This window comes from Euwallacea similis, chromosome 6, assembly GCF_039881205.1.
Source record: "Euwallacea similis isolate ESF13 chromosome 6, ESF131.1, whole genome shotgun sequence".
Lineage (NCBI taxonomy): Eukaryota > Metazoa > Arthropoda > Insecta > Coleoptera > Curculionidae > Euwallacea > Euwallacea similis.
The window spans coordinates 1,361,322-1,385,553 of record NC_089614.1 but is presented as its reverse complement, the minus strand read 5'-3'; the positions used below and the strand labels follow the sequence as shown (position 1 = coordinate 1,385,553).

General features: G+C 34.3%; 6 protein-coding genes across 10 annotated transcripts; 4 read left to right on the top strand and 2 right to left on the bottom strand.

Moving 5' to 3' along the window:
- Window positions 1-4: 4 nt before the first annotated feature.
- Window positions 5-2,430, top strand: LOC136409667 (uncharacterized). 2 transcript variants are annotated; one of them, XM_066391337.1, is made up of 5 exons: window positions 5-723; window positions 794-1,105; window positions 1,156-1,332; window positions 1,392-1,797; window positions 1,860-1,992. In XM_066391337.1, the coding sequence occupies exons 1-5, from the start codon at window positions 186-188 to the stop codon at window positions 1,864-1,866; spliced, it is 1,440 nt and encodes a 479-aa protein (XP_066247434.1). In that variant the 5' UTR covers window positions 5-185; the 3' UTR covers window positions 1,867-1,992. The 2 variants fall into 2 exon arrangements, with proteins under 2 accessions (XP_066247434.1, XP_066247433.1); XM_066391336.1 differs by having other exon boundaries at window positions 6-723; window positions 1,853-2,430.
- A 2,509-nt stretch (window positions 2,431-4,939) lies between these two features.
- fbl (pantothenate kinase 3 fbl) lies at window positions 4,940-11,079 on the top strand. Of its 4 annotated transcripts, none has more exons than XM_066391340.1 (8): window positions 4,940-5,081; window positions 5,534-5,675; window positions 8,824-8,999; window positions 9,453-9,626; window positions 9,684-9,928; window positions 9,984-10,160; window positions 10,221-10,356; window positions 10,434-11,079. In XM_066391340.1, the coding sequence occupies exons 2-8, from the start codon at window positions 5,546-5,548 to the stop codon at window positions 10,587-10,589; spliced, it is 1,194 nt and encodes a 397-aa protein (XP_066247437.1). In that variant the 5' UTR covers window positions 4,940-5,081; window positions 5,534-5,545; the 3' UTR covers window positions 10,590-11,079. The 4 variants fall into 4 exon arrangements, with proteins under 4 accessions (XP_066247437.1, XP_066247436.1, XP_066247439.1 ...); XM_066391339.1 differs by having other exon boundaries at window positions 8,824-9,008; XM_066391342.1 differs by lacking the exons at window positions 4,940-5,081; window positions 5,534-5,675 and adding an exon at window positions 6,196-6,338 and having other exon boundaries at window positions 8,824-9,008.
- A 137-nt stretch (window positions 11,080-11,216) lies between these two features.
- Window positions 11,217-13,141, bottom strand: LOC136409668 (F-box/WD repeat-containing protein 4). The gene is made up of 8 exons (XM_066391338.1): window positions 12,787-13,141; window positions 12,412-12,729; window positions 12,187-12,356; window positions 11,971-12,109; window positions 11,797-11,910; window positions 11,587-11,746; window positions 11,377-11,534; window positions 11,217-11,315 (listed from the first exon to the last, which is right to left on the bottom strand). Exons 1-8 carry the CDS (start codon window positions 12,978-12,980, stop codon window positions 11,297-11,299), a joined length of 1,272 nt encoding a protein of 423 aa, XP_066247435.1. The 5' UTR covers window positions 12,981-13,141; the 3' UTR covers window positions 11,217-11,296.
- A 288-nt stretch (window positions 13,142-13,429) lies between these two features.
- On the top strand, window positions 13,430-14,465 carry RpL9 (ribosomal protein L9). The gene is made up of 3 exons (XM_066390796.1): window positions 13,430-13,497; window positions 13,795-14,166; window positions 14,227-14,465. Exons 2-3 carry the CDS (start codon window positions 13,799-13,801, stop codon window positions 14,429-14,431), a joined length of 573 nt encoding a protein of 190 aa, XP_066246893.1. The 5' UTR covers window positions 13,430-13,497; window positions 13,795-13,798; the 3' UTR covers window positions 14,432-14,465.
- On the bottom strand, window positions 13,941-17,632 carry LOC136409361 (zinc finger protein 883-like). The gene is made up of 11 exons (XM_066390795.1): window positions 17,224-17,632; window positions 16,614-16,696; window positions 16,405-16,562; window positions 16,197-16,354; window positions 16,060-16,143; window positions 15,839-16,003; window positions 15,583-15,777; window positions 15,432-15,531; window positions 15,262-15,378; window positions 14,948-15,198; window positions 13,941-14,898 (listed from the first exon to the last, which is right to left on the bottom strand). Exons 1-11 carry the CDS (start codon window positions 17,429-17,431, stop codon window positions 14,645-14,647), a joined length of 1,773 nt encoding a protein of 590 aa, XP_066246892.1. The 5' UTR covers window positions 17,432-17,632; the 3' UTR covers window positions 13,941-14,644.
- A 205-nt stretch (window positions 17,633-17,837) lies between these two features.
- LOC136409436 (ras-related protein Rab-33B-like) lies at window positions 17,838-19,082 on the top strand. Its single transcript, XM_066390922.1, has 4 exons — window positions 17,838-18,231; window positions 18,290-18,448; window positions 18,512-18,707; window positions 18,766-19,082. The coding sequence occupies exons 1-4, from the start codon at window positions 18,098-18,100 to the stop codon at window positions 18,943-18,945; spliced, it is 669 nt and encodes a 222-aa protein (XP_066247019.1). The 5' UTR covers window positions 17,838-18,097; the 3' UTR covers window positions 18,946-19,082.
- Window positions 19,083-24,232: the final 5,150 nt, after the last annotated feature.

Genomic DNA, 24,232 nt, shown 5'->3' with positions numbered 1-24,232 from the left:
TTTGACAATCACCAAAGGCAAGGTAATACGTCCATCCTTATTTATCTTTTCTTTTGTCTCCACTTTCTTCTCTATCATTTTGTCATTTGCATTGTCTACTGTCATTGGTTTGTTTATCAATTATAATATTTTTATTTTAGTTATTCTTTTACATTGCTGTTAACGCAAAAGTGTTTATATAAAAAATGCAATATTATTACAGCCTTACTTTAAAAGAAAATTTAACCAGCATTGGATTTTCATGGCAAGATTTTAAAACCTGGAAAAAGAAGCTTTTACAAATCTACCCCCCTAAGAATTCTTCAGATAGGAGTCCAATTTCTTTAGAGGGCATAATGGCTAATATTTATCGTAACATGGAAGACTATATAAAAAGATACCCCAGATTGGAAAAAGAAGATCTAAGACTAAAAAGCTTAATTCAAACCCTTAAAATTATTATTGGCATGGAGTACTTTGGCACAACTTCTAACAGGAGCAGGTTTTTTAACGTTGTCAGAAGGATTTTAACTCAGAATCACGGGGAATGTATTCATATATCCAATTTGTATGAAAAATTTGTAGTTGAAGGCTTTTCTTGGATTGATAAAAATAAGAAAGTGGATGTGCAAACTTGCAGAGCTAATATTCTTTTATTGGAAACTGTAGTCAAGCCATTTGTCAATCACTACTGTTGCTTTTTGTATATGTATAGTCACAGGGAATACCTAGTAGTTCTCCGAGGTGAGGATCATAATGGTCTTATCAGTTATTCCTGTACAGGAAATTTTATTGTATCAGTTATATCTTTCAGGAGATGCCAATTCTTTCAAAGACAAAAATCTTGCAAAAAACATTAGACAAGGCTATTTGCAAAAAGTACCTGCCTATAAAGCAATACCAAAATGTGCAATAGGCATTTTAACATTTGTTCCAAAACAAAATATAACAGTGCATGTACACAGACCTCTTTTGAGGCTTTTTGCATCTAAAAAGTCATTAAATATTACAATTAAAGTCAACTTGAATAAATTAATGAAAGAGTATCAATTAGAAACACATTCTGACTTGTTTCAAAGGTGGAAGATATTTCTTATGTCCAAGAGATATTCAAATAGATTATTTGGTAAGTTTTAGTTATTATAAAAGTACAATAAACAATACTTTACTTTACAGCAATAAAAGTAGACCTAGTAGATGCCTTTGGAATGATTGATATTGATATACTGAAATCTATAATAATTAAAGATGACAAGCACTTAACTGCCTTTCAAAAAGACGTTTTAATTAACACAATCAGAAAATCGAACTTTTACATTAGAGGCCCAAAGATCCTTTATAAATGGCATCATGGTTAGACTTGTCTATTTAAGTACATATTGGAAATCTATAAAACAAAATTTAATCTACAGGTCTCCTTCAAGGGTCTACACTATCTCCCATTTTATGTGATCTATATTTGAGTTATCTAACACATAATTATTTGAAATCGTTCAACACTCCAAATACGTTCTTGCATAGGACTGTTGATGATATCCTGTTCATTACTACAAATGAAAATATGCTTAACAACTTCGAAGTTGCCATATTCACTATGTCAATACTCAATGAAGGAAAAACTCATAAATATATTGAGCCTAAAACCGATAATCCGCGTATAGTATTTTGCGGCAAGGTTTTCGATTTAGAGACTAAAGAGACAAGCTCAGCGTTCAATTTTCCTAAGGGAAAAGAGCTGAGAGGGAGATTTAAAATTTGGAATATGAATAAGCAGTTCAGCACAGCACAGGCAAAGGAATTTCTTTGTAATGCCTTGAGGTAAGTACTAAAATGACGTTGCACAGGAAACGATTCTAGTAATATTTGTATCTAGATTTCAGTATCTGAACTTTTATTTTTCGCCGTTTGAGCTAAACACCATAGGAAATACTGTATCCACAGTTTTAAAGAATATATTCCATGGAATGTGTTTTGTTGCGTTTAAATTCTACTACGTAATTAGCAGTATTGACTATTTGTTCGAAAGTCCGCAACAACGGCACGCTGTAGCAATCGAAAGCATCGATTTTGTTGCTTCCTCTTATTCGCCGATTATATATAGAAAAATAAACCAAAATAAGGGTAATAATTATGAGCCCGCTTTTTCCTTCCGTTTGATTATGTTTCTGTGCTTCAAAGCTTTTGCCCTAGTTTTAAAAAGGGGACCACAGAAATATAGAACCGTAGTGGAGGATTTGAAAAAAAGAACCAAATATAAACGGTATTTGTCGCAAGGAAGCAAACTGGATTTAAAGTTTGTTTCTAAACTGCCAGCCCCCTTTGTGAAGGTTTCTTTCACCAGAAAGATGATTTTGGGTTACTGAAGTTCTTCAATTTTCATTATTTTTGTTTTAAATAATTTTATTCTATATGTAAAAGTTGCAATAAATAAATAAATATCCATTAAACAAACACTATTTCTATAGACTGACTGAGATTACCATGACTAGGTGTCCCTGCGCCATGGATTTTCATATGCTTTTTCAAACTCCCTGCGTTATAATAAGCTTTGCCATTACACACCAAACAAGCATAGGGTTTTTCCCCTGTATGACTCCTCAGATGCACCTACAAAAATCAGTGTTTACGTTCTCAAAAAGTCGCAAATAAATATTGTACCTTGAGATTTCCTTTCAACGCAAATTTCTTAGTGCAAAAGCTGCATTCAAATGGTTTTTCGCCGCTATGCAGCCGCATATGAATTTTCAAATGTCCCGATTGGGTGAACAACCGTTCACATACAGTGCAGCGATGAGGTTTTTCACCAGAGTGCACAAATTGATGGTTATTATAAGAACTTCTTTGCTTAAACTTCTTTCCGCACTCGCTACACTCGTAGGGCGTATCGCCTGTATGCGTTCGCATGTGAGAATCCAACTGGCCTTTTGTGTTAAAACCTTTAAATTCCACGTATAAAAAGGCCGCTGTTAGTGTTATTAGCTTCTTACCTTTGCCGCAGTGTGTGCACAAAAACTTCTTCAGTATAGCCGCCTCTTCCCTATTCTGATGTAATATTGAGTGATTTTCCAACGCTCCTCTGCTAGCAAATACCTTATTGCAGACATCACACTGCAGCTTTAAGTACGATTTTGTGTCTTTTGTTTGACTAACTTCTCCATTTAGGAGTTTGTGACGGTAGACATGAATGTAATGGTTAGCATAGCGTTTAAACCCTTTACCGCAATATGTACATACATATGGATTACAACCTGTATGGATATTTTTGTGCTCTTTTAAAACATGAGCTCTGGAAAAAGCTGAAAGGAAGTATGTATCTCAAATTTTGTGCATTTTAATCTTTCAACACAATTTTAAACAGTGATAGATCTGATATATAAAGTTTTGCTCTGTGTCCACCTCAAGTTCCTAAACTTTAAAGGTTCTTACCCTTCCCACATTCTTCACACTTAAATTCTTTAACTCCCTTGTGAATTAACATGTGTCTTTTCAAGTTCTGTTGAAACTTGAACTCTTTCTCACACTCTGGACAGGTCAATGTTTTGTCTTTCTTGTGACACCTCATGTGATTATTCAACATAGACTGTTGCTTAAAGGTTTTATTGCATTGCAAACAGGGATATTTAATTCCAGTGCAACCAAATTTTTCATTGTTATGTTGCAGTAACTGTGATTTTGTTTCAAATATAGCTCTACAATTCTTGCATTTTAGGTGCTTCAGTATTGAAGTTTGGTTTGTCATGTGTTTTTTTCTGTTGTTCTCTAGTTCTGTACAACTTTCAGTTTTGATATGTTCTTGCAAAGTTTCTTCAGATAAAAATTTTAATTTACACGCTTCACACTTAAAGTTAACAAGCTCAGGCTTTGCTTCATCTTTTTCACTAATAAGGTTTACATTGATAGGATAAGATTCATCTTTATCACATTGGTTGATTTCATTATTTCTCTCTTTGTGATCTTCTGAAATGGATTTTAAGTGGTTGATGTTTTTAATACAATTTTCTATGAATTGAGCAAATAACTGGAGGGTATTAATGCAACTTTCACATATTTTTTGAGGCAATTTGAGAGGAGTCTAAAAGGTAAAATTTTAGAAATATATTGGTGGTTCTATTAATAAAGGCGTTTTTGTGTTAATGGTGCTTGATATATTAAATTAGATTAACAGTGGTGGTTATTGGAAGTTTACCTGGGCTTCTACAATTTTTTTTAACAATTCAAAACTTGGAACATTACTGCTTGTTTCGAGTTTTGCAGATTCTACCATACAATAATTGCATGTTTTTTCGAGATACATGTTCCGCGCAATGGCCTTGAAGTTAAGGGAAAGAACTAATAACTAGATTTAATCATTTAAAGTTATAATAAAAAATTACAAAATTATTCTTTCTTCACTCAGCAAAAAATACAGACAATAACAAATAAATGCCAGTTAATCATTTTTACTGACACAAATGACGTCATCATTTGCTATTTTGTTTGTTTACTGTCACATTCGCCAGCTTCTCGTAGAGAATGTAGATTATGTCTTATTTTCAATTCTGTTTTAGCTCGTCATCAGTAGACTTTAATTAAGTGTATACTCTAGAATTATGTTAACCGTGAGATTATAAAACCAGACTTTTAGTCATCACGCCAGTGTACGATTCAACAAGGTCATAGCTCGCCCTGCGTCCCTCGCTGGCCCCTTTAATATTAGTCATCGTCATCATATACTTTTACAGAACCTTCAGCAAAGCCCTGATAGTTACTTGAATACAAGTTTGTCACGTAACTGTTACGAAATCTACGTTAAATTTAATGTACAACTAGAAATTGTCTAGAAAATCTTGTTTTAGATATCTGTTTATAGTATCTGTTTCTGTTATGAGAATGTACTTTAACCTAGTGGGACAATCACTTATCTCAAATGAACTAATTACTTAAGTTAACATAATATGTGTATCGATATATGAGATAGAAAATTGATCAGCAGCAGTCTATAGGGAACAATTTTTGGTGAGGAAACGTTTATAAATTGACCCAATTGATTTTTTATGAAGTAAATATAGTTGTATCAGAGGATTAGGGACAAATCAAGCTTGTGGTCAATATGTCCCCTTCTGGTAAGTTTTGTGTGTTTGGTAATTTTCAAAACTGCTTATTCTTAAGTAAATTCCTGAACATTCACCTCAATTCCTACTTACCTACTTAAATTTAACAGTACTTAGTGTGATGGTGATAGTTTATTTGCTGACCATAAGGAATAGAATATGTTAGGTATATTGTAGTTACCTGTATCTATCAATTTGCAAAATGCAAAAACTAGCCTAATTTCATTGAAATTTTCCTCAGCCTCGTTACCCTCTCCAGGAACTGGATGTTAACCCTTCTGTATCTTTAGTGTCAAGTCATTATCGACAACTTTGTCTCAACATAATTTCAATAGTAACATTAAAACTTATGTTTCACATTGGTCAGTTTCTTGTCTCTTTTGAATGTATGTGTGGCCTTAATTCACTTCCTTCCACAAAGAAAGTGATGTCTCTTTACTGAATATGTCATTCCTAATTTCTAGTGAAAAGTGGGAATGGCTCCACATAACTGTAAAAGTTGCTTACATAACAAATTAAAGAATAAAATGGCAGAAGAAGCAAGTAGCTCCCTTTCAAGTGAAGACCAAGAAAATGGTATGCAGAATGGGATTAGTGATCATCCATGTAAGTATTAATGTTTAGTCATATTTGAGTGTGTTTAGGAGGGAAAGACCTCAGTTAAGAACTGGTTAGTGTAACTACCGAATCCTTACTATAGAATAGGCAAGAATGGTACCTCAAACTAAGCATTATTAAAACGACTACTCTCCCAATTAAACTGACTTTGCATTAATTAAACAATCTTGCCAGGGACACCCGCTGTAGTAAATACTACAAGAATGTGCACTTTTCCCAGGTCTAACTAACAAACAGCCTTGGCTTCAACGACGATTATATTAACATGATGCTTCGTCACTCTTACTTTACTGGTTTTATTGGTTTTGTATTAAAACTATTTTCAAAATTATCACTCACAATTCGGAACATTTCGTTACCACGTTTCTGACGCTATCTCAGACATTCCATGCAAAGGTCAATAATAACAAAAACTACTTGACCGGGTGCTGTTTTACGTAATTTGCATGAAAATTGTTCTATTCAAATGTGGAATAATGTATTCCAGTGTTTATGTTTCTGGCGCGGCACTTGGTTTGGTGGTCGATCAGTTTTTATTAACTTTCGCGAATTGATAGGCGGACGTTAATTGATTTTTTCAAATTGGAGTTGTTTGGAAGTTGAGAGGAGTTTTTGGACTGTGAGTGGACTGGATAAGTTCTCATCATAGGGGTAAAATTTCAGAGTATTAAGTTATTATTTAAGATGTAGTAGGTAGGACTCACTGCCTAATGGCAAGTGGGAAGAGGTCATTATTAATCGTGTCTGCTCAAGATTACAAGTATAAGTAGCTGCGGAGTAAATCCTTATAGTGTCTATATTATTTTAATTCCCAATAAAACTTATTCAAGTACTTACATAATATCCCATTTAAATCCTGGAAAGCGTTTCCCAACTTCAGGATTATGCCGCACAGAGTATGTAAACCCCAACTTATATTTTCCTATAAGCTCTCTACAAGTCGAGACAAATAGAAAGGCACAAATTTTAATCTGCCCATATTACATTTAGCCAACGACAAAGGCAAGCTGTTTGGCAGCAGACCTAATATCTACTTGAGGTACTCAAAATTAAACAAAAATCTAATCGATTAAGCAAATTGATAAGACAACGGTCTTCCAAAAGTGGAGTTTATGAGTCGTCGCTTATATATTTTTAGCTGTAGTCCACTATATGCTCATTGCATACTAGTAGATGTGCTAGACTTCAGAGATCAAAATGGAGAATGAAGTGGTTTTGGTGTATGATTTTGAAAACGGTGAAAGTGAGTAATTTGATTTTTATTGTAAGTTTTTGAGCCAGTGAGAATGAACTGTAGAAATGCAATGTGTAGAATTTCGTCAAAGAAAGTGTGGATTTCGTTCAAATAATTGTTAATAATTATTAAAATTGCCAATGTTAAACTCCCTGGGATTATTTGACAAAAATCAATTCCTAAAGGCTGCAATTGGTACTTTTTGAAGAGTCAATAATTAAAATTCAAAAGTACTATTATCAACTTACGTGTTCAAATAGCGTAAAACTGTTGTTACCTTATACTACATCTACAGGGCGTAACATATCATCACGGAGATATTTCAGGGAGCGATAATATTTTGCAAAATAATTTAAAAAATTCTAAAAGTCCCATGGTCAAAAATACACCATTTTCGATATACAGGGTGACAAAGTTCACATTTTTTCTTATATTTTTCTCACGCATACCTTGAGCGAAATTTTTTAAATTTCATACACTTGCGTTTTTTAATATCCTCTGCAAAAAGACATCAAAATCGTTGGTAGCCATATAAAGGGTGTTACGCTTTTTTGGGCCATGTACTATTTTATGTTTTGTATCTTTTTTTTGGAATATCTGATGACAAATTTCAATTCCTTCTTCAATTCTTTAGCTTTATAGTCTCTTGCAGTATTTTCGTATCTTTCACCGTTTTCATCGAACTTATCAAAATATCTATCGATGCGAATAAGAATATAAAGGAAGGAAACTAAATATTCATCTGGCTCCGTTATCAACTATCTGAAGCAGTTCGTAACACTTAATTAAATTTCTTGAAATAAAAATCAATCTAAATGAAAACTAAATTCAAGGCATAGGTGAGAAAAAGCATATTGAAAATGGTGCATTTTTGTCCATAGGTTTATTAGCATTTTTTTTATTTTACGTAATACTACCGCCTCCTAAAATATCTATGATGATATGTTACACTTTACATAGCTTCTATTTTTAATTCTGTTAATAAGTCGAAATTTTAATATACAATGTGACCCTTTTTGATTATTTAAATTTGTTGAAGGTTGAAGGGTTAACATAAAGATTGAATTAATAAACAATATTCACAAGCTGTAAACTGTACTAAAAGTTATATCAATTTTGCCAAGCGGTTGATTTCCATAGAAATGGTGAAATAAAGACACATCAGTGCTTGTGTTCCGTGTTTCCATGAATCTTATCAAAGTTACTAGTATTATATATTTTAATTTCTTTTGTGTTTGTTGAGTACCGATTTAATCATTCGGGAAGATGAAGATTTGTATTAAAAAAAATCAAAGAATTTGTGTTTTTACACCCTTTTTTCTTCTTAGAAAGTACTACGGACTAAGCTAACGCGAACCTTTATAATTTTCTGTGCCTTTTAAAGGCACTTGTTAACTATAAAAATGAAATCTTTATTTATTAGCAGAACTATACATCATTAGGACTATCTTGACATGCTATACCCACTCAAGTATTCCATATATAAAATCAGTAATTTTGTAAAAAATCGTTGGAATTGCTGAGAGTTCTGATCAATATTTGGGTCCTTTGAAGACATCTGACTTTCTTTCAATTTTTCAACTCTCAGCCAAACATTTGTTACGTTGAATAGCAGCAGATAAATGAAGAGAGGAGACTCAAAAATGCTTTTATACGTCAAGTTTATTATATGTTACAGTTTATTGGAATGTAAGTTCTTAATCCCGTTGGGCAACAGAATTGGTTGTTTTCGATTGCAGGGTTAGGTTACTAGGGCTTCTGACTTGGAGGTGATGGGAAAATTCGTTAGAAGAGGCTCTTTGAGGCGAATCTTACCGTTTGGTGTACTTCCCTTAATATAATAGTAGTAGTCCACATACGAAGTAAATACTTTTTACTCATACAACCCATTGTTAATTTCAGCGATGCCATGGTTTGGCATGGACATTGGTGGCACCCTGTGCAAATTGGTATATTTCGAACCTCGCGATATGATGCAGGATGAGACTGAGGAAGCAGACATTTTGAAGAACATTAGGAAATATTTAACCAAGAATTCGTCATACGGAAAAACCGGCCATAGAGATACGCATTTACAGGTAATAATTGTAAGTGTTGGGGCATTGTCAACGCATTAATTATTTTTTAACCGAATTAACAATTTGTTTCTTAAGTCAAAGTTCTTGGTACGTCGGTAATGAGGTAGTTGTCTATTGTTTGTGGTTTCCCAAATTGACGTCATACGTAAATTCAAAGTACGTGCATCATAATAAAAATTGGTGTTATTAACGGATTTAAGTTCTCTTGTAGTCAATACAATCGTTTGTTGAAGATTGCCTGAAAAGCTAATAATTCGTTTGTAATGTTCGGCCAGGTTTTAACGGAGCCATTAACTTGTAAACTTAATAGTAATTTTTGACTTTTGCCTATTGCAAACTGGTAGTGATTTTGAATAAAATGCCACATTACATTTAATAAATAATATTAAGGTTTTGTTGACATGTAGTTTTGTGGGCTTAAAATCAATGTTATAACGAAGTTAATATTTTCAGATGGACAATGTAGAATTAAGGGGCGTAGTAGGAACCATCCACTTCATCAGATTCCCAACTTCTCAAATGAAAAAGTTTCTCACATTAGCCAACCAGAAAGGAATGGCAAAGCTGATTACAACAGTTTGCGCCACCGGAGGCGGTGCCTATAAGTTTGAAGAAGATTTTAAAAAGGTTTAATCCAAACCTGCCATTAATGCTCAAAGCTATTATGTTTGAATTCCCTTTTAGTCGGTAAACATGAGATTACACAAATGCGACGAATTTGAGTCGTTGGTCAAGGGTTTGCTGTATGTAGACAAAAGCAATCTAACGGAGTGCTATTATTGGACCAACCCGACCGATGAAACCAAATGTGCCAAAGTTAGTTATGATTTCTCCAAACCCTATCCCTTCTTGTTAGTCAATATTGGCAGCGGAGTTAGTATCTTAGCGGTTAAAGGTCCGACTGACTATAAGAGAGTATCTGGAACGAGGTATTAAATCAAATTTACTAACACGAATCAGTACTAAAAAGGAGTAAAATTACAGTTTAGGAGGCGGAACCTTCTTGGGACTATGTTGCCTTCTAACTGGCTGTAGCACGTTCGAGGAAGCCATCAGTTTGGCTGCTGAAGGGGATCATACTAATGTCGATAAACTAGTTAAGGATATTTATGGCGGGGATTATGCAAAGTTCGGCCTTCCTGGAGATTTGGTTGCTAGCAGGTAAAGTACACTTAAAACCTTTTGACATAATTAATGGTGGAGAATATGGGCATGTTTTAGCTTTGGGCAAATGAATTCACGCGACAGGAGAAGTAAAGTTAGTCGACAAGACTTGGCCAGGGCCACATTAGTGACCATAACAAATAACATTGGTTCAATTGCGAGGATGTGTGCAATTCAGCAGAAAATTGATAGAGTGAGTAATAAATACGTTAATAAATTGACTTCAAAGGTAAAGTGAAATGGTTCGTGTTTTCTGTTATTCTTAAATAGGTGGTTTTCGTGGGCAACTTCTTACGGGTAAATCCAATAGCCATGAAACTTTTAGCTTACGCGATGGAGTACTGGTCGAACGCTTCTATGAGGGCCTTATTCCTGGAGCACGAAGGCTATTTTGGCGCAGTCGGCTGTCTGCTTGCGGATAGGTGAATAACTTCGATGAAGAGAACATGATAAAGTGGCTTATTTACTTATACCCTGTATTACTTCTCGATAAGATATAAGTGAAAAATGTCGTCATTCCATAGTGATATCTTGCGTAACTTTTTTACCAACAATTTACCGAGAAATTCGCGCTTTTATATTGACTTTTTTATGTCCTCTTGGGATCTTTTTGTGTGTTTTAAGACTGTTGGGTCTCAAAAGATATCATCAGTATGATCCTTTTTGTCATGGTTTTCTTGGTTTTAAGTAGGGAGGGATTCTAAAGAGGGAGTCTTCTTGTAGGTAAGTATTTTTTCTAAAGTAGACCAACCAATTAATTTTAATTGCCGACTACTTATTAAATAGCTGAGAAAAATTGCCTTGGGCATTATTATAATTTTTATGTTCTGTTAGTTAATTAAGTTGATAAGTTTGTTTTTATTTAGAATTATAGTTTAAAAGAATTTGTCAATACAAAATTTCTATTATGTCTACAGTTTATTGTTATATTACCTATATATTTACTTGTCGTTATCAGAATATTTTTATATAGTGATCATTTATCTTGTAAAACATGGTGAAGGTTTTGATGTTGCATATTAGCGCACATATAAAGAATTATACACTATAATATACACTTAACATTAATTTATTGACAAAAATACTTCTTATAATTAAAATTGTTTCACCGAACTAATAACAATAACGTTTGCTTAATCACCCCAACACAACCTGAAACAAGAAGTAATATCAAACATATAAAAGAATTATAATAAACTACCAAGTAAATTACATTTTCACATAATCCCGTTTCTGTTTAAACTCGTGGCCGCTGAAATCCATTATATTCAAATTCTGATCGACAGCGGCAAATAAATATTCCGAATCAAAACTGAGGCTGTATATGGGAGAGTTCAATGTCGAACCTTTGCAAGTTCTCATAAAATACAACTGAAAGTATTATTTTTAAATTAAAAACTTGCACTGAAAGAGTAGAGATTACCTGAACACATCTTTTGGATCTTACATCCCAAAGGGCAGCCCGTCCATGTAAGTAGGTGCCCACCATTACACTGTTATAATAATCATAATCTAAACAGTACAATCCGGCACCAAATGCATCATGGAATTTCTGTTCACAATTGCCTGTTCGTAAGTCCCATCTGGAGAAAACAATTGGAACATTTTTTAAACAATGGATAATTAAAAGTACCTTCTCAGATGGCAGTCGTTTCCGCATGACCAAAGGCCGTGCGCTCCATCCCATTTCATATCCAATGTCGCAGAAATAAAATGCCCTAATTTCAAACTAAGAACTTCAGTATACCTATGGCAATTTAAAATAGTAAAAAGAAACCCCATTGGAGGGTATTCTTATATTTAATACCTTTCAGTATCATATATCCAAATAGATTTTCTACCATCATCACCTGCTGAGGTACCACATGCAAATAGTGGCTTTTCCTCACAAAATGAAACACACCATGCCCTTTGTCCTAAATCTTGAGTGTGTATTAATGTTAGTTCTAAAATAATAAAGGCCACAAAACCATCAATTAATAATATTAAATTGGAATAAAATCATTGCTAACTCAATACAAACCTAAAGGATCTTTATGTAAAGAAAATATTTTAAAACAGTCATTTCTCATGCCACTAGCAACAACCAAACTATCTGGAGATATATCAACTGAACATGTGAAAGTATTCTCAGTTTTATCAATGATAAACTCATTTTTATCAACAAGATTTTGTATATAAACTCCTCCATCACTATAATTCAATTTTATAAAATCAACATTAAGACTTTATGGTGCTTTTAATTAACCTTAAGCCACCTGCTAAAATATCTCCCCTGATTGTAAACTTTGTTACATCCACTGAAGAGAACCCTACATTAACACAGCTTTGCCGATATTGAGGCGATAATACAAAATTAGCTTTTGGAATTATTATATTATTTTTGTCTCTTTTGTAATTAAATATCTTTGACCCTCGACTAAACCATAATGAGTCCTTTTCTAGTTTCAACCAGGGCATGTATTTCTTCCTGACATAAAATAGTGATTTTTCATTGTACATGCCATAACTCCAGTTATTTTGTAACCTTAGCTTCTCTAGTTTTGTTGGAATTTTGGAGAAGCATCTAGAATAATATATGGTGGATGATTTATGTCCATCAAAAGATTTTTTGAGTACTTACCGTGCTAAAAATTTCTCACTATTTTGATTAGTTACAACTGTTGTAGTTTTTATTAGTAAATTGTCCCAAGCATTGATAATATCCCGAAATCTCTTACAAGTAACTCTTAATCTGCTCAAATCCCTAACTTCCAAGAAACTGAAAATTAAAATTAACAATTCTGAGGACAAGCTATCGAAACAGCATTCCGACATTAGAAAGTCGATTTATTGAAGGGAAAATCTGTAATTGACGTTGAAGGACATTAACACAGAAATTTAATTTGATATTTTTCCTAATTTTTACTAAAAACTGGAGGAAATGGTAAATTATTAATAAACAAAACAAACTTAACCTATATTTGCTAAATTTGGACACGGTCAGTTGTTGATGACGTTCCTATCATTCCGTCATTAATGAATCTTAAAATTATAATTGGCAACAGCGCAGTATTATTGAAAATTTACGTTAATTGATCATTTTGATATATTACTTGATTACTATCATTCTAGCGAATATTAATTATATACTCCACATATTAGATAATAAAATGTTGGGATGTCTAAAGTTTTAATGGAGAAATTTTTTAATTTGAAAATTGAACCCCATGCGCGTTTGCCGTGTCTATATTGCGACGAAATGATGTATAAGTCAGGAAAGAGCCATGACTTGCTGACAAAGACAGGTGGCATATGTTTCGTTCTCTTTTCGTCCTTAACGTCAACGTTAGAGGTTTGTGTTTATTTTTGCAAATTTAAAAATCCCTTTTCATCTTAATTTCTAGCTAAAATCCCTTTAAAAAATCTAAAAAAATTAATGAAAGGAACTGTTCTTTTCCCTATACAGCCATTATTTCCTCGATATACGTTGTAGAAACTTAAAAAATCCAAAGACAAACACTGTAACTTAGGTTATGAAACATCAAAGTCTTCTATAACTTTGAATAAAACTTTACATTTTCTGAATTAAAACCGCCCTCCAATTACTTCTTTGAGTAAAATTCAATAGTTGAGTGTAATAAAATTTCAGGAAAATGAAACAAATAGTGACGAACCAAACGGTGAAGATCCCGGAAGGGCTCACTGTGCATGCGAAAAGCAGAGTGATTACAGTGAAAGGACCCCGAGGAGTGTTAAAAAGGTCTTTTAAACACTTAGCTTTGGACGTCCGTATGGTTAATCCCCGTCTGTTAAAAGTGGAGAAATGGTTTGGTACCAAGAAGGAACTGGCCGCAGTAAGAACCGTCTGCTCTCATGTGGAGAACATGTTGAAGGGTGTGACAAAAGGGTACCAGTATAAAATGAGAGCTGTGTATGCTCATTTCCCTATTAATTGTGTAACTACTGAGAACAACTCTGTTATTGAAATCAGGAATTTCTTAGGAGAGAAATATATTAGGAGGTGAGTAGTTTTTACTATAAATTTTATTTTATATAATTACAAAATGTTTTTGATTTCCAGAGTGAAGATGGCACCAGGTGTGACTGTCAAAAACTCCACAGCCCAAAAAGATGAGCTGATTATTGAAGGAAATTCTCTGGAAGATGTTTCCAGATCTGCTGCCCTTATTCAGCAATCCACAAGTGTCAAGGACAAGGATATCCGTAAATTCTTGGATGGATTGTATGTTTCAGAAAAAACTACAGTTATTCAAGATGAGGATTAAACCTGTTTAATAAATTTGTAAGTTAAAGTAAAAAGTGTTTTATTTTCTCTGGTAATTACGTCATGTTTTTTCTTTGAAGAGGATGCAAATTCATTAGTTTTAAAATAAGCTTATATTTCCTACATTCATTTATATTATACTCTAATAGTAATAATAATTGCCCCCAATACAAACAAACACTTGCACTAAACCTTCTTAATAAATTACAAAACATCAATCATCCATTTCAATTTTTTCAGTTTTTATGTACCTGAAAGTTTCACATTCCAAGACTGAGCCATCGCCTTCATTTAATTCATCTTTAACCTTAGAAAGACTAGATTTTTCAACACCCACAGTGCTCTCTTTATGTATTTTCTTAACTTCTTTTGAGTTCGCTTCAGTTGCCTCTATCTCCTCAGCTGCTTCGATTTTAACACTGACCTCTGGTTCATTCAGTTTTAAAATTGGAATTGGTTCTTCTAAACCTGGAAAGATTCTTTTATGCCTAGTCATTAAATGAAAAATTGAACTTGCCCTCCTCAAGATCAAATTCCACTTTAATGTTATCGTCCTCGCATTTTATTCCCTTCCGAATTTTATTTATGGCTTTCTTCATGTTTGGTGTCAAGTTCTGTTCCTTTTTAAACTGCGGGAAAAATTCCGGGTGCTTTACTCGGACGTGTTTATATAAAATCTTGCTAAGAGAGAAACTTGTTTTACAAACTGCGCATTTATAGGGTTTTTCTTCTGTGTGGACTGCCCGATAGTGCTCTTTTGCAGTAGTGCTAAAAGAAAGGCATGAATTATGTAACTTAATGTTTTGAGAAATTAACAAACAGATTTCTTACCTGTGCGCAAATACCTTTCCACATATCTCGCAGGCAAAAGGTTTTTCTCCTGTATGTGTCCTCATGTGCCTGTTTAGATTTTCCTGGGTGAGGAATTTCTTCCCACATTCTGTGCAACTACAACATACAATAAAAGATTGACCTGAATTTGTGTCAACTCTTTTACTTACTCAAAAGGTCTCTCCCCAGTATGCGTCATCATATGACGCTTTAAATTCTGTGAAGATGGGAATGGTCTATTACAAATGTTACAACTAAAAGGTCGGAATCCTAAAAATTATAAATTGTCTTGTAACCAACCAACCGAGTAATTTAAATCACCTGAATGTGAGTTCATGTGCCTCCGTAAATGAGTACCACTGGAAAATTTCTTATCACACAACTCGCAAAAAAACGACTTTGTATCCATATGAGTTTTCTGATGTTCTTGCAAATTTGGGTATTTTGAAAACACTTTTCCGCAGAGGTGACACATAAATGGCCCTACTGAATCAGGAACGTGAGTAGCTAAATGAACTGCAGAGAGAAAAAACGACTTTTCATAGAATCAAAACAATTTTTTAATGTAAATATTTACCTCCCAATTGACGATTTCCCGCAAAGACTGCCCCACATTTTATGCATTTCACAGCTCTGCCTGGTGGAACTGGCACAATACCACAGTGGCTTTTTTCATGTTTTCTCAGTCTGGCTTTAGTCTTAAATGTTGAATGGCAATACTGACAAATAAAAGGCCTTTCACCTGAAAATTCTTAACTAAGACCAATCTTGTTTATAAATTGTAATATTATTGTTTACCAGAGTGAGTTTTTTTGTGATCTTCAAGATGCGCAAATTGCGTGAACTTTTTGCCACAATCTGTACACTCAAATCTTTTTTCACCTGAAAATTGCTTGGAATTTAACTTAAGTTTGTTTATTAGAAAGAGCTAATACCTGTATGTATCCTCATATGTTTATTTAGATTACCATTAACAGTAAATTTTTTATGACATACTTTACATTCAAAGGGTTTTTCTCCAGTATGTTTTCGAGCATGCACTTTTAATTGAGTGTTATCACGGAATGTTTTCTTGCAGTTGCAGCATTGATATCTAAAATTCAAATTATTGTAGACATAAATATCATAATTCTCCAAATAAACCTTTTATTATCAGTTCGCCTAGATGTAATATGAACATTGAGGTCTTCAGTGTCCAAAAATATTTTTTGACATATGTCACATTGAGTATCTTCACCTGCAGTAGAACAATCTGACTCTTCTTCCAAGTCTGAGGAATGTTCAGATGAATGTTTTGAGAGCTGCAAGATGAGAACTGTAGAGTTTTTGTTATGAGTTTCATTTATACTTACGTCAAATGATTCCCTCATATCTCTATGATTTTGCAAATTGGCCACATGTGTTTGATTCTTAAGAGATGCCACCTGACTGTTCTCTAGATAAATATACAAGAAATATATTTAAAATAAGGCAGTGTTATTTGTTTTTTACATTTTTAATTGAATTTTTAACTGTTGAGTTGAATTAATCTGAAGTTGTGTAAGAGAATTATTAAACCCTTTTATTTTGGGATAAGCATAAATCACCAACCCTATAGATATATAGGAGATGTATTTTGATAATGAGATGGAATAATATTGCACTTCTACAATGTGGTGGATTAACATTGGGAATTGTATATTAGCACCTGCATCAATATAGTTATGATGTTTTTGTGCTGGCAGAATAGTTTTGTTGTACTTAAAATTCTTACCATTTAAATAGCTTTGGCATTGGTGGTGTAAGTGTGTTATATTTGTAATAATTTGTTTCACAATGTAATAAATTAGTAACAATGAGTAAAAGCATGTCATTGGTAAAGATGTGTGCCTATGTGAAATACATATTTGTTGATATTTTTGAATTCCTCCACACTAAAAGGGTTCATTGTTTCCTATCCACAAAGCTAAGAGAACCTTTTACCTTGTAAATGTGCCTTACTCAGAAATTGGAACCTGGAATAGGCTGAACTGGTACAATCACTTATCATTTCTGTGCCATTTTCACCATTATCTATATATTCCTTTTTAATGTTTGTGACAGGCTCAAACAAATCTCTTCTATTGTGACTCGTTCCAGGAGAATTGAGACTGTAGTTATCAGGGTCCACTAATGAGTAAGCTTTCTCCATGGCAGCATAAGGTTTTATTTAAACTTTCTAATGATGAAAATGATATTTCTTATCACCGCAGCTTTAGCACACATAAGCGCTTAGCACATATAGGACACATAATTGCATAACTGCACATCCAAGTGTTTGCAACCTACATTTTCCCTCGAATTTTCATGAGATTTATAAGAGCTCTAATAATTAATAACTCTAGAGTTCTGGTTGCAGAACGAGGATTATTTTCCAGCTTAATGTTGTTGTTATGACTTTTACGTTGACGTTTATGTGACGTTTCTGTCACGCCTTATGAGTGACATCTATGGAAGGGCGAGCACGAACACATGGGTTTAACTTACAGAAATACTTTTTGATATGTTTGAAGTTTGAACAGCTGATCCTGCTTGATCAGTACTATCTTTTACGTGTGTTCACTTGTGGTTTCCCCCTTTGAGTTCTTTAATTTTCAACTTTTCTTTCCAATAATTCCAAAAAATGACTCTCCCAATTGTACGTTAATGTTAAATTTATTTGCTGCTTATTTTAATTTGCAATTTAAGACCAATAAAATCGACCACACCCACACGCACCACTCAGTACAGAAACCAGCACAGCAAATTGTGATTCCCGTATTCTTTACAGATAGATCTGAAATATTTCAAAATCAAAGCTGCTTTTCTGGCATAAAAAATGCTTGATAATTCCAAAATAACATTCACAACCCCACCAACTACATTAGACACTTCAAAACAACCCCAAGAAAAAGTATATAAAGTTATTGTTGTTGGTGACGCAAATGTTGGAAAGACTACTGTTACCTACAGGTTCCGACTAATAACAAATAGGTTTTGATCCCATATATGTGTATTCCTTGATTTGAAGGTTCTGCGAGGGCAAATTTCTTGAACATTCCGAAGCGACAATTGGCGTCGACTTCAGAAGTAGGACACTTGAAATAGATGGAGAGTACATTACCTTGCAGTTATGGGATACTGCTGGTCAAGAGCGCTATCGAATGTCTATGGTGCGCCACTATTATAGGTAAGTCAGCTTAACGGTAAAATCAGCTTCTTACAATTAGGTGAGAAACAAGCCTCATTGTAGAAATACTCATGCGGTGGTGTTAGTTTATGATGTCACTAACTTAGAGTCCTTTAATTCCTTGGTAAAATGGGTGGAAGAATCTACTGTGAATTGTAGTCCTGATGTTCTGAAAATTCTTATAGGAAATAAATGTGATGGGCTAAAAAAAGTGCCCACAAATGAGGCTCAGAAATTTGCAGATTTGCATAATATGCCTGTAAGCTGTACTTATTATTTAATACAAGAAGAAATATTACAGCAATCTTGGTTTTTAGTTGTTTGAAACTTCAGCTAGAATAGATTCTCAATGTGATAATGTGGAGTCAATATTCATTACTATGGCTCACAAATTGAAAAATCACAAAAGATACCTTCCCATTGAAAATGCTCCTACACCTTTGAGAATCACTGCTAAGGTTGTTAATGACACTACAAATACATCTTGTGCCTGCTGAGGTGGCTCAGGGATTTGTTCTATCGATATTCATTACTTTTTCTACATTATGATATATTATCAATTTACAAAGGTTAGTAAACATAACTGTGATAGAAGTTAAGGTTTATTTGAAAAATGTGAGAGCATTTTATGAAATTGTAGGTTTTAAAGACATAATTGTTTTTAGCTTCTAACAATGAGTGAAGATCTTCTAAAGGTTGTTTTTACATAAATTTAGTAAAGATTTTTAAGAAAAGGCAATGTTTTATTTATACATAAATATTGTAATAAAATCAAGTAGGTTACATACTCTTCCCCAGCTTGGGGACAGTTCCCCAAATTCAGTAAAGCCAAACAAGTAGACGGAAATCTGATTTATCCTCAATTAGTTCAGAGGGACTAGGCAGGGCGTATATGTTACTAATGTTAATCAATTAATGATATCAGTAGTACTATTATTGTTCCATTTCAAGCGTGCTTTCAGGCAAGGCATCTGATTTATGCGTCAATCCATTGGGCAGCACGTCTTCACTTAAGAAGTTGTATGAACAAAGTGCATACAAAATGAGTTAACATTCTAGATGTTTACGCTTTCAGAATAGAGAACGGACGTGGAAATGCTTGGTTGAACCAAAGCTTCATTATAGAAGAATTATTGGATAATATATAACAGTTGCAAAAATTCATATTTGTACAGGGAGGGGCAAAGCAATTTGCTTACACGAATTTGGCGCTCTAAAGCGAAAGTTGTTTTGTAGAGGGTAAGGGTAGGCATATTCTCGATATAATGGTGAATACCAATTCTCTTTCTCTTATTTAAGTCCTGAAGCCAAGAAATGGGCCACCGCGCACGGCTTAGTGAAACCATTAGATAATAAAGCTGATAGGCTTAATTAGCCTATTTAATACTTCTTCAGGGTATCGTGTTCATTTAGTGGCTCATACAGAGTTTCGTGCATATCTTCACTGAAGGTGATTTTTTTAATTTTGTGCCTGTCGATGCTGGGGAACCGATAAAGCAGTCTTTGCTGTTTATGAAGAAGCTGTATGTCAGTATGAAGAAGGGTGAGGGGGCTCCCATTGTTTTAGCGACTTTACTAGCTCCTTGAAATAAAAGCCCTGCGGCCTTAAAACCCATAGTAAACCGAGGGATTTAACTCAAATGAGATTATGTTGTACTGCAAATCTCTCAATTTCCAAGGTATGCTAAATTAACACCTTAAATTTTAAATACAATTCTATCACGCCCATTGCAAACGAGGAGATAGAGGGGCTGAGCAGTTCGACTACGTATCTGGAACCGATGGTGGATGATGGTGCGGATGAGCTTAAGTTCAGCTTCCATGTGGCCCAGTTAGCGTCAAGCTAGGTTTTAGCTTGTTATATGGTTCGGGGCCCCAGGGAAAAGTTGATTTGGTCGATGGCTCGTCAAGCATAGTTTTCCCTGGTGGAATTCCATTCGAGATAAGATGTCTGTTTCTGGGGACGCTGCTCGTTCGCACGGTTTACGACGCGTATAAAATGCCCTTAGGTAGTTTAATTGGGTGGCCTGAACTTGTATAAGGACCGCATTGTGTGATGTGAAGGTGCTGGCTCTGTTTTTCCGCTATTTTTCCCGAAGCAGCTCGTCTTATGCATGTAAAGTAACTGGTGATTGTGAAAAGAAACTTTGCAGTAGACGGTGAACTGCAAACGCAGGAGGTTGATTAAGCAACCTACTATTTGAACTTTTTTTAATGATCGCTCTTTGCTTTGATGTGATAAACCAACCTCGCACAACCAGCTGGTTTCTTGGGGAGCTGCTACTGTATTTCACTCGCGATGCCAAATAAAGCTTTGACTATATTTAAGGGATCTATTTTTTTATCCCTTAGAGACATTTTTTAATCTATTGTCTGTAAGCTTGAGGTGCGGTCGATAGTCGGCGTAATTAAACGAGAGGTGTAGCGGTTTTTTGGGACGGGCATTTTATTCCTTAGACGATTTTTTTTATCGCAGAGCTTTATGTAGTTTAATGTGTACTTTTTATTACTTTAATAATATTTGAATACCCCGCTTCGCGAATAAGTGCATTTTGAGGAGCAGGCAATAAAGCGTGCGCGGGGAGATAATAAAAATGACAATTATTAACTCGTCGAAAAGAAACACATGGCGTATTTCAGCCATGAGTAATATTAATTAATAGCTCGCAAAAGGGCCTCGTGATGGGGTAAAAACCGGAAAATTAAAAACTCAGCAACGTTTAATTGGTGGAAACACTCGAATTAAATGTGCGTAATTTCGATGAATTTTCTGTTTTTGTGAAGTATAGGACGGGCAAAAGAGACAAAGCAGTGACTGCAAAATGATTTTTCAAATTACGACAAACGCGTAAATTTGGGCAAATATGTGGAGGTAATAATAGTTCTCTCTGATATTGATTTAAAAAGTCCGTTCGATCCACAGTTCGGATACGGGATGAACATTTTTATACAACGTACCATGAGGACCTCTCTCCTTTATTCCCAAATTTTTGTTAATAAGTGTAATAAGTGACTTGTACAAATTAAAATAATCAAATTCCATAAATTATAAGATATTTTGAAACGTTGTGTATTAAAAAATTAACATTAAAATACAAAAGGCGTGGAAATTTAATTACACTGTATACAGGTATCAACGGTTTAAGTAGAAACATAGGGATTGTGTAAGTGGGAGAAGGACCGCATAAGGTTTAAAGTGCCTTCGACAAAGACCGACAAAGTGGATCGCAAGGCTAGCGGCTGACGTGGCGGAGTCAGTCCGGCCGGATGTCTCCATTTGGATCTTTACATTAGTATTGATTTCGTTACCTTTGCGGCAATGGAAATTTTTAAAAATATCAGGGGAAAGAGCAGCATGTAAATAAATGTAAAAAAACAACGATTAACCCATCACTAGATGTTATATTAGTAAAAATTCTGAAACGGTGAGAGATCTGGTAACACTGGATTAATTCCGCCCAGTGAGCTGGCCCGTCCTGCCGATGTCCTCACTAAGATGTTTAGATTAGGATTGATTTCGCTGCCTTCGTGATGATGGAATTTTTTAAAATTATAAAGGCAAAAGCAGCAATATACAGGGTGTTTCACGAATATGGGCTTCTATCCGTATATTGAAAACTATGACTAGGAAAAAGTTGAAACTTTGGTGTCATGTTAAAGTGGATGTGATCTATTGATTAAAAATATTTGTATGAAAATACCTCTTCCAGTTATACGGGAAATGAATGTTAACTCGCTTATTTTAAATGAAATATCCTGTTTATTATATCAAATTTCGATTCTATGGAACATTATGAACATTTTTTTTGTATAATGTTCTATACCTAATTTTTACGGTTTTCGAGATATTTAGAATTTTTCAAAAAAAATTTTAGTTATAGCCATTAATGTATTTTCTAATAATTCGAAAATGACTAAGTATTTTGCAATGAAATTTTGCGTTATTGTACAAAATGCTTCACAGCCCTTGAATCAGTGAGTTAAATCAAGGTTTTTCATACAGGGTATTAAAAAAGATAACCCAAAATTATCATTTACAAATTGTAAAAAAACTCTCATTTTTTAAATAGGAACCTCCTATTTTTTCAACAAATACATATTTAACACCAAAAAAGTACTACTTTCAATTCAATTGTGTATATCTAAATGTAACCGTTTTCATTTAGTTTTTTTAATTTTTTTTTCTGAAAAAGTATTAGGCAAAAAAGTCAAGAGACCTTTTTGGTCGTAAATTATTAGGAGAGTCCAAAAATAATAAAAATGTTAGGAAAATCCATTGGTGTTCTACATTTTATGACGAAAACATCGACTGACTCACCCCGTCTCTTCGAGACTCGAACCCCGTTTTCTGAACAACAAAAATTCGTAATAAATTCATTGTTGTGTTGTAACAAAAGATATTCTGCTCTAAGCAATATAGACGGCTGGAGGATAACATTCCTGCAGTTAGGTGGGAAAATAATTTGTTTTAACAATTTTACATGAGGAAAACAAGAGCGTGGGGTTTTCAGCGACCCCGCCCGGTTCGGAGGGCTAAATGCATGTTTTGTATCTATTCTCCTCTTGCAGGACTAATCCTAAATGCATGGATTTTTCATACGAGAATCTGAAGTGTCAGCCAATTTCTACCAAATGAGTATTTAATTACTTACCGCCGTTGGCGAGATTATAGGAGTACAAAACTGGCATAAAAATGAGGGAAAAACCCATTACTTACATTAGGGTTCAGACTGACATAATTAGCGAAATAGCTGAAAGGGCACAATAGGGCCAAAAGCGTGGAATTAAAAAAAGTGAGAAGAGCTTAATTGATCGTTGCCACGCAAGTGTGTGTAAAAACGCCATGCACGAGGCAACGTTGGCGGCGTGTCGTTTACGGGAAAAGAATCGTTTTAGTTTTAGCTTCGTGCTAAATTACATTATAAAACAGAATGCAAAAGTTTCCAAAACGAAAGTGCACCGTCCCATATTCTCGTACGTACGAAATTCAATTACCGCAATCGGACTCGGGTTGCCTGGAATTCGATGCATGAGAATCCAGTTTTGTTCGTCTAAACAAAAACCAGTTTCCAGAACTTTCGGAGGATCTGTTTTGGAACTTCATGTCACAACGACGCGGGATTCCAGATAAATAATTAGAAGTTGGAATTAAATGCGCCCAAATCCGGATGGAGAAATATGAATCGGTCGTAATTTCGGCTTTAAGAGCCTGCTCTCATATGGTAATTTGTCTAATTGTTATATTCGGCTTGCTTATGGGTGTTAGTTACATACTCGTTCGTATAATAACTTATTGTGCTGCAGATGTGAGTGAGTAAACTTCGCAAGATACATATTATAGTATGTCAGCTGCTTGCGGAGATGATAAATAATATAGAGCCTAAGCTGCAGCTTTTGAGTCTAAAATTGTGTCACAAACGCTTTGGACTGAAATTAGTTCATTAAACTGCTTCTAAGTGTTTATAATCCAGGGGCTGGAGTTTTACAAGCACAATTCTTTAGTGGCATGTACAGGGTGATTCAGAACTACAGGATCAAACTTCCAGTGACTATTAACTATTCGCAATAAAATTTCCGACGCCCGTCGCAAATTACCCAGAAGGCAATGCACAAGACTGCAAACGTGACGGGATAAAATTCAAGCTAAAAATGCTAAAGTTTGGCCTGCTAATAAAAATACTTTGAAGTTTTTTTTATCTTACTTTACAACTAACACAAATATAGCAAAATAATATTTCAATTAAACTTGTAAATATTGATTAAATTCCAATTTTATTATCGTCA

What these genes read in the sequence shown, in the direction of transcription:
- LOC136409667 (XM_066391336.1), top strand. Translation starts at nt 186, where the DNA reads ATGCAATATTATTACAGCCTTACTTTAAAAGAAAATTTAACCAGCATT. An exon ending in ATACCTAGTAGTTCTCCGAG is followed by an intron (nt 724 to 793) that starts GTGAGGATCATA and finishes TATATCTTTCAG; the next exon opens with GAGATGCCAATTCTTTCAAA. An exon ending in CCTTTATAAATGGCATCATG is followed by an intron (nt 1,333 to 1,391) that starts GTTAGACTTGTC and finishes TTTAATCTACAG; the next exon opens with GTCTCCTTCAAGGGTCTACA.
- fbl (XM_066391339.1), top strand. Translation starts at nt 5,546, where the DNA reads ATGGCTCCACATAACTGTAAAAGTTGCTTACATAACAAATTAAAGAAT. An exon ending in GGAGATTTGGTTGCTAGCAG is followed by an intron (nt 10,161 to 10,220) that starts GTAAAGTACACT and finishes GGCATGTTTTAG; the next exon opens with CTTTGGGCAAATGAATTCAC. An exon ending in TTCAGCAGAAAATTGATAGA is followed by an intron (nt 10,357 to 10,433) that starts GTGAGTAATAAA and finishes ATTCTTAAATAG; the next exon opens with GTGGTTTTCGTGGGCAACTT.
- LOC136409668 (XM_066391338.1), bottom strand. Translation starts at nt 12,980, where the DNA reads ATGTCGGAATGCTGTTTCGATAGCTTGTCCTCAGAATTGTTAATTTTA. An exon ending in ATTTTAGCAGGTGGCTTAAG is followed by an intron (nt 12,357 to 12,411) that starts GTTAATTAAAAG and finishes ATTGAATTATAG; the next exon opens with TGATGGAGGAGTTTATATAC. An exon ending in AACGACTGCCATCTGAGAAG is followed by an intron (nt 11,747 to 11,796) that starts GTACTTTTAATT and finishes TGTTTTCTCCAG; the next exon opens with ATGGGACTTACGAACAGGCA.
- RpL9 (XM_066390796.1), top strand. Translation starts at nt 13,799, where the DNA reads ATGAAACAAATAGTGACGAACCAAACGGTGAAGATCCCGGAAGGGCTC. An exon ending in GGAGAGAAATATATTAGGAG is followed by an intron (nt 14,167 to 14,226) that starts GTGAGTAGTTTT and finishes TTTGATTTCCAG; the next exon opens with AGTGAAGATGGCACCAGGTG.
- LOC136409361 (XM_066390795.1), bottom strand. Translation starts at nt 17,431, where the DNA reads ATGGAGAAAGCTTACTCATTAGTGGACCCTGATAACTACAGTCTCAAT. An exon ending in AGGCGAACTGATAATAAAAG is followed by an intron (nt 16,355 to 16,404) that starts GTTTATTTGGAG and finishes TTTGAATTTTAG; the next exon opens with ATATCAATGCTGCAACTGCA. An exon ending in GCACATGAACTCACATTCAG is followed by an intron (nt 15,532 to 15,582) that starts GTGATTTAAATT and finishes TATAATTTTTAG; the next exon opens with GATTCCGACCTTTTAGTTGT.
- LOC136409436 (XM_066390922.1), top strand. Translation starts at nt 18,098, where the DNA reads ATGCTTGATAATTCCAAAATAACATTCACAACCCCACCAACTACATTA. An exon ending in AAGACTACTGTTACCTACAG is followed by an intron (nt 18,232 to 18,289) that starts GTTCCGACTAAT and finishes CTTGATTTGAAG; the next exon opens with GTTCTGCGAGGGCAAATTTC. An exon ending in CAGATTTGCATAATATGCCT is followed by an intron (nt 18,708 to 18,765) that starts GTAAGCTGTACT and finishes CTTGGTTTTTAG; the next exon opens with TTGTTTGAAACTTCAGCTAG.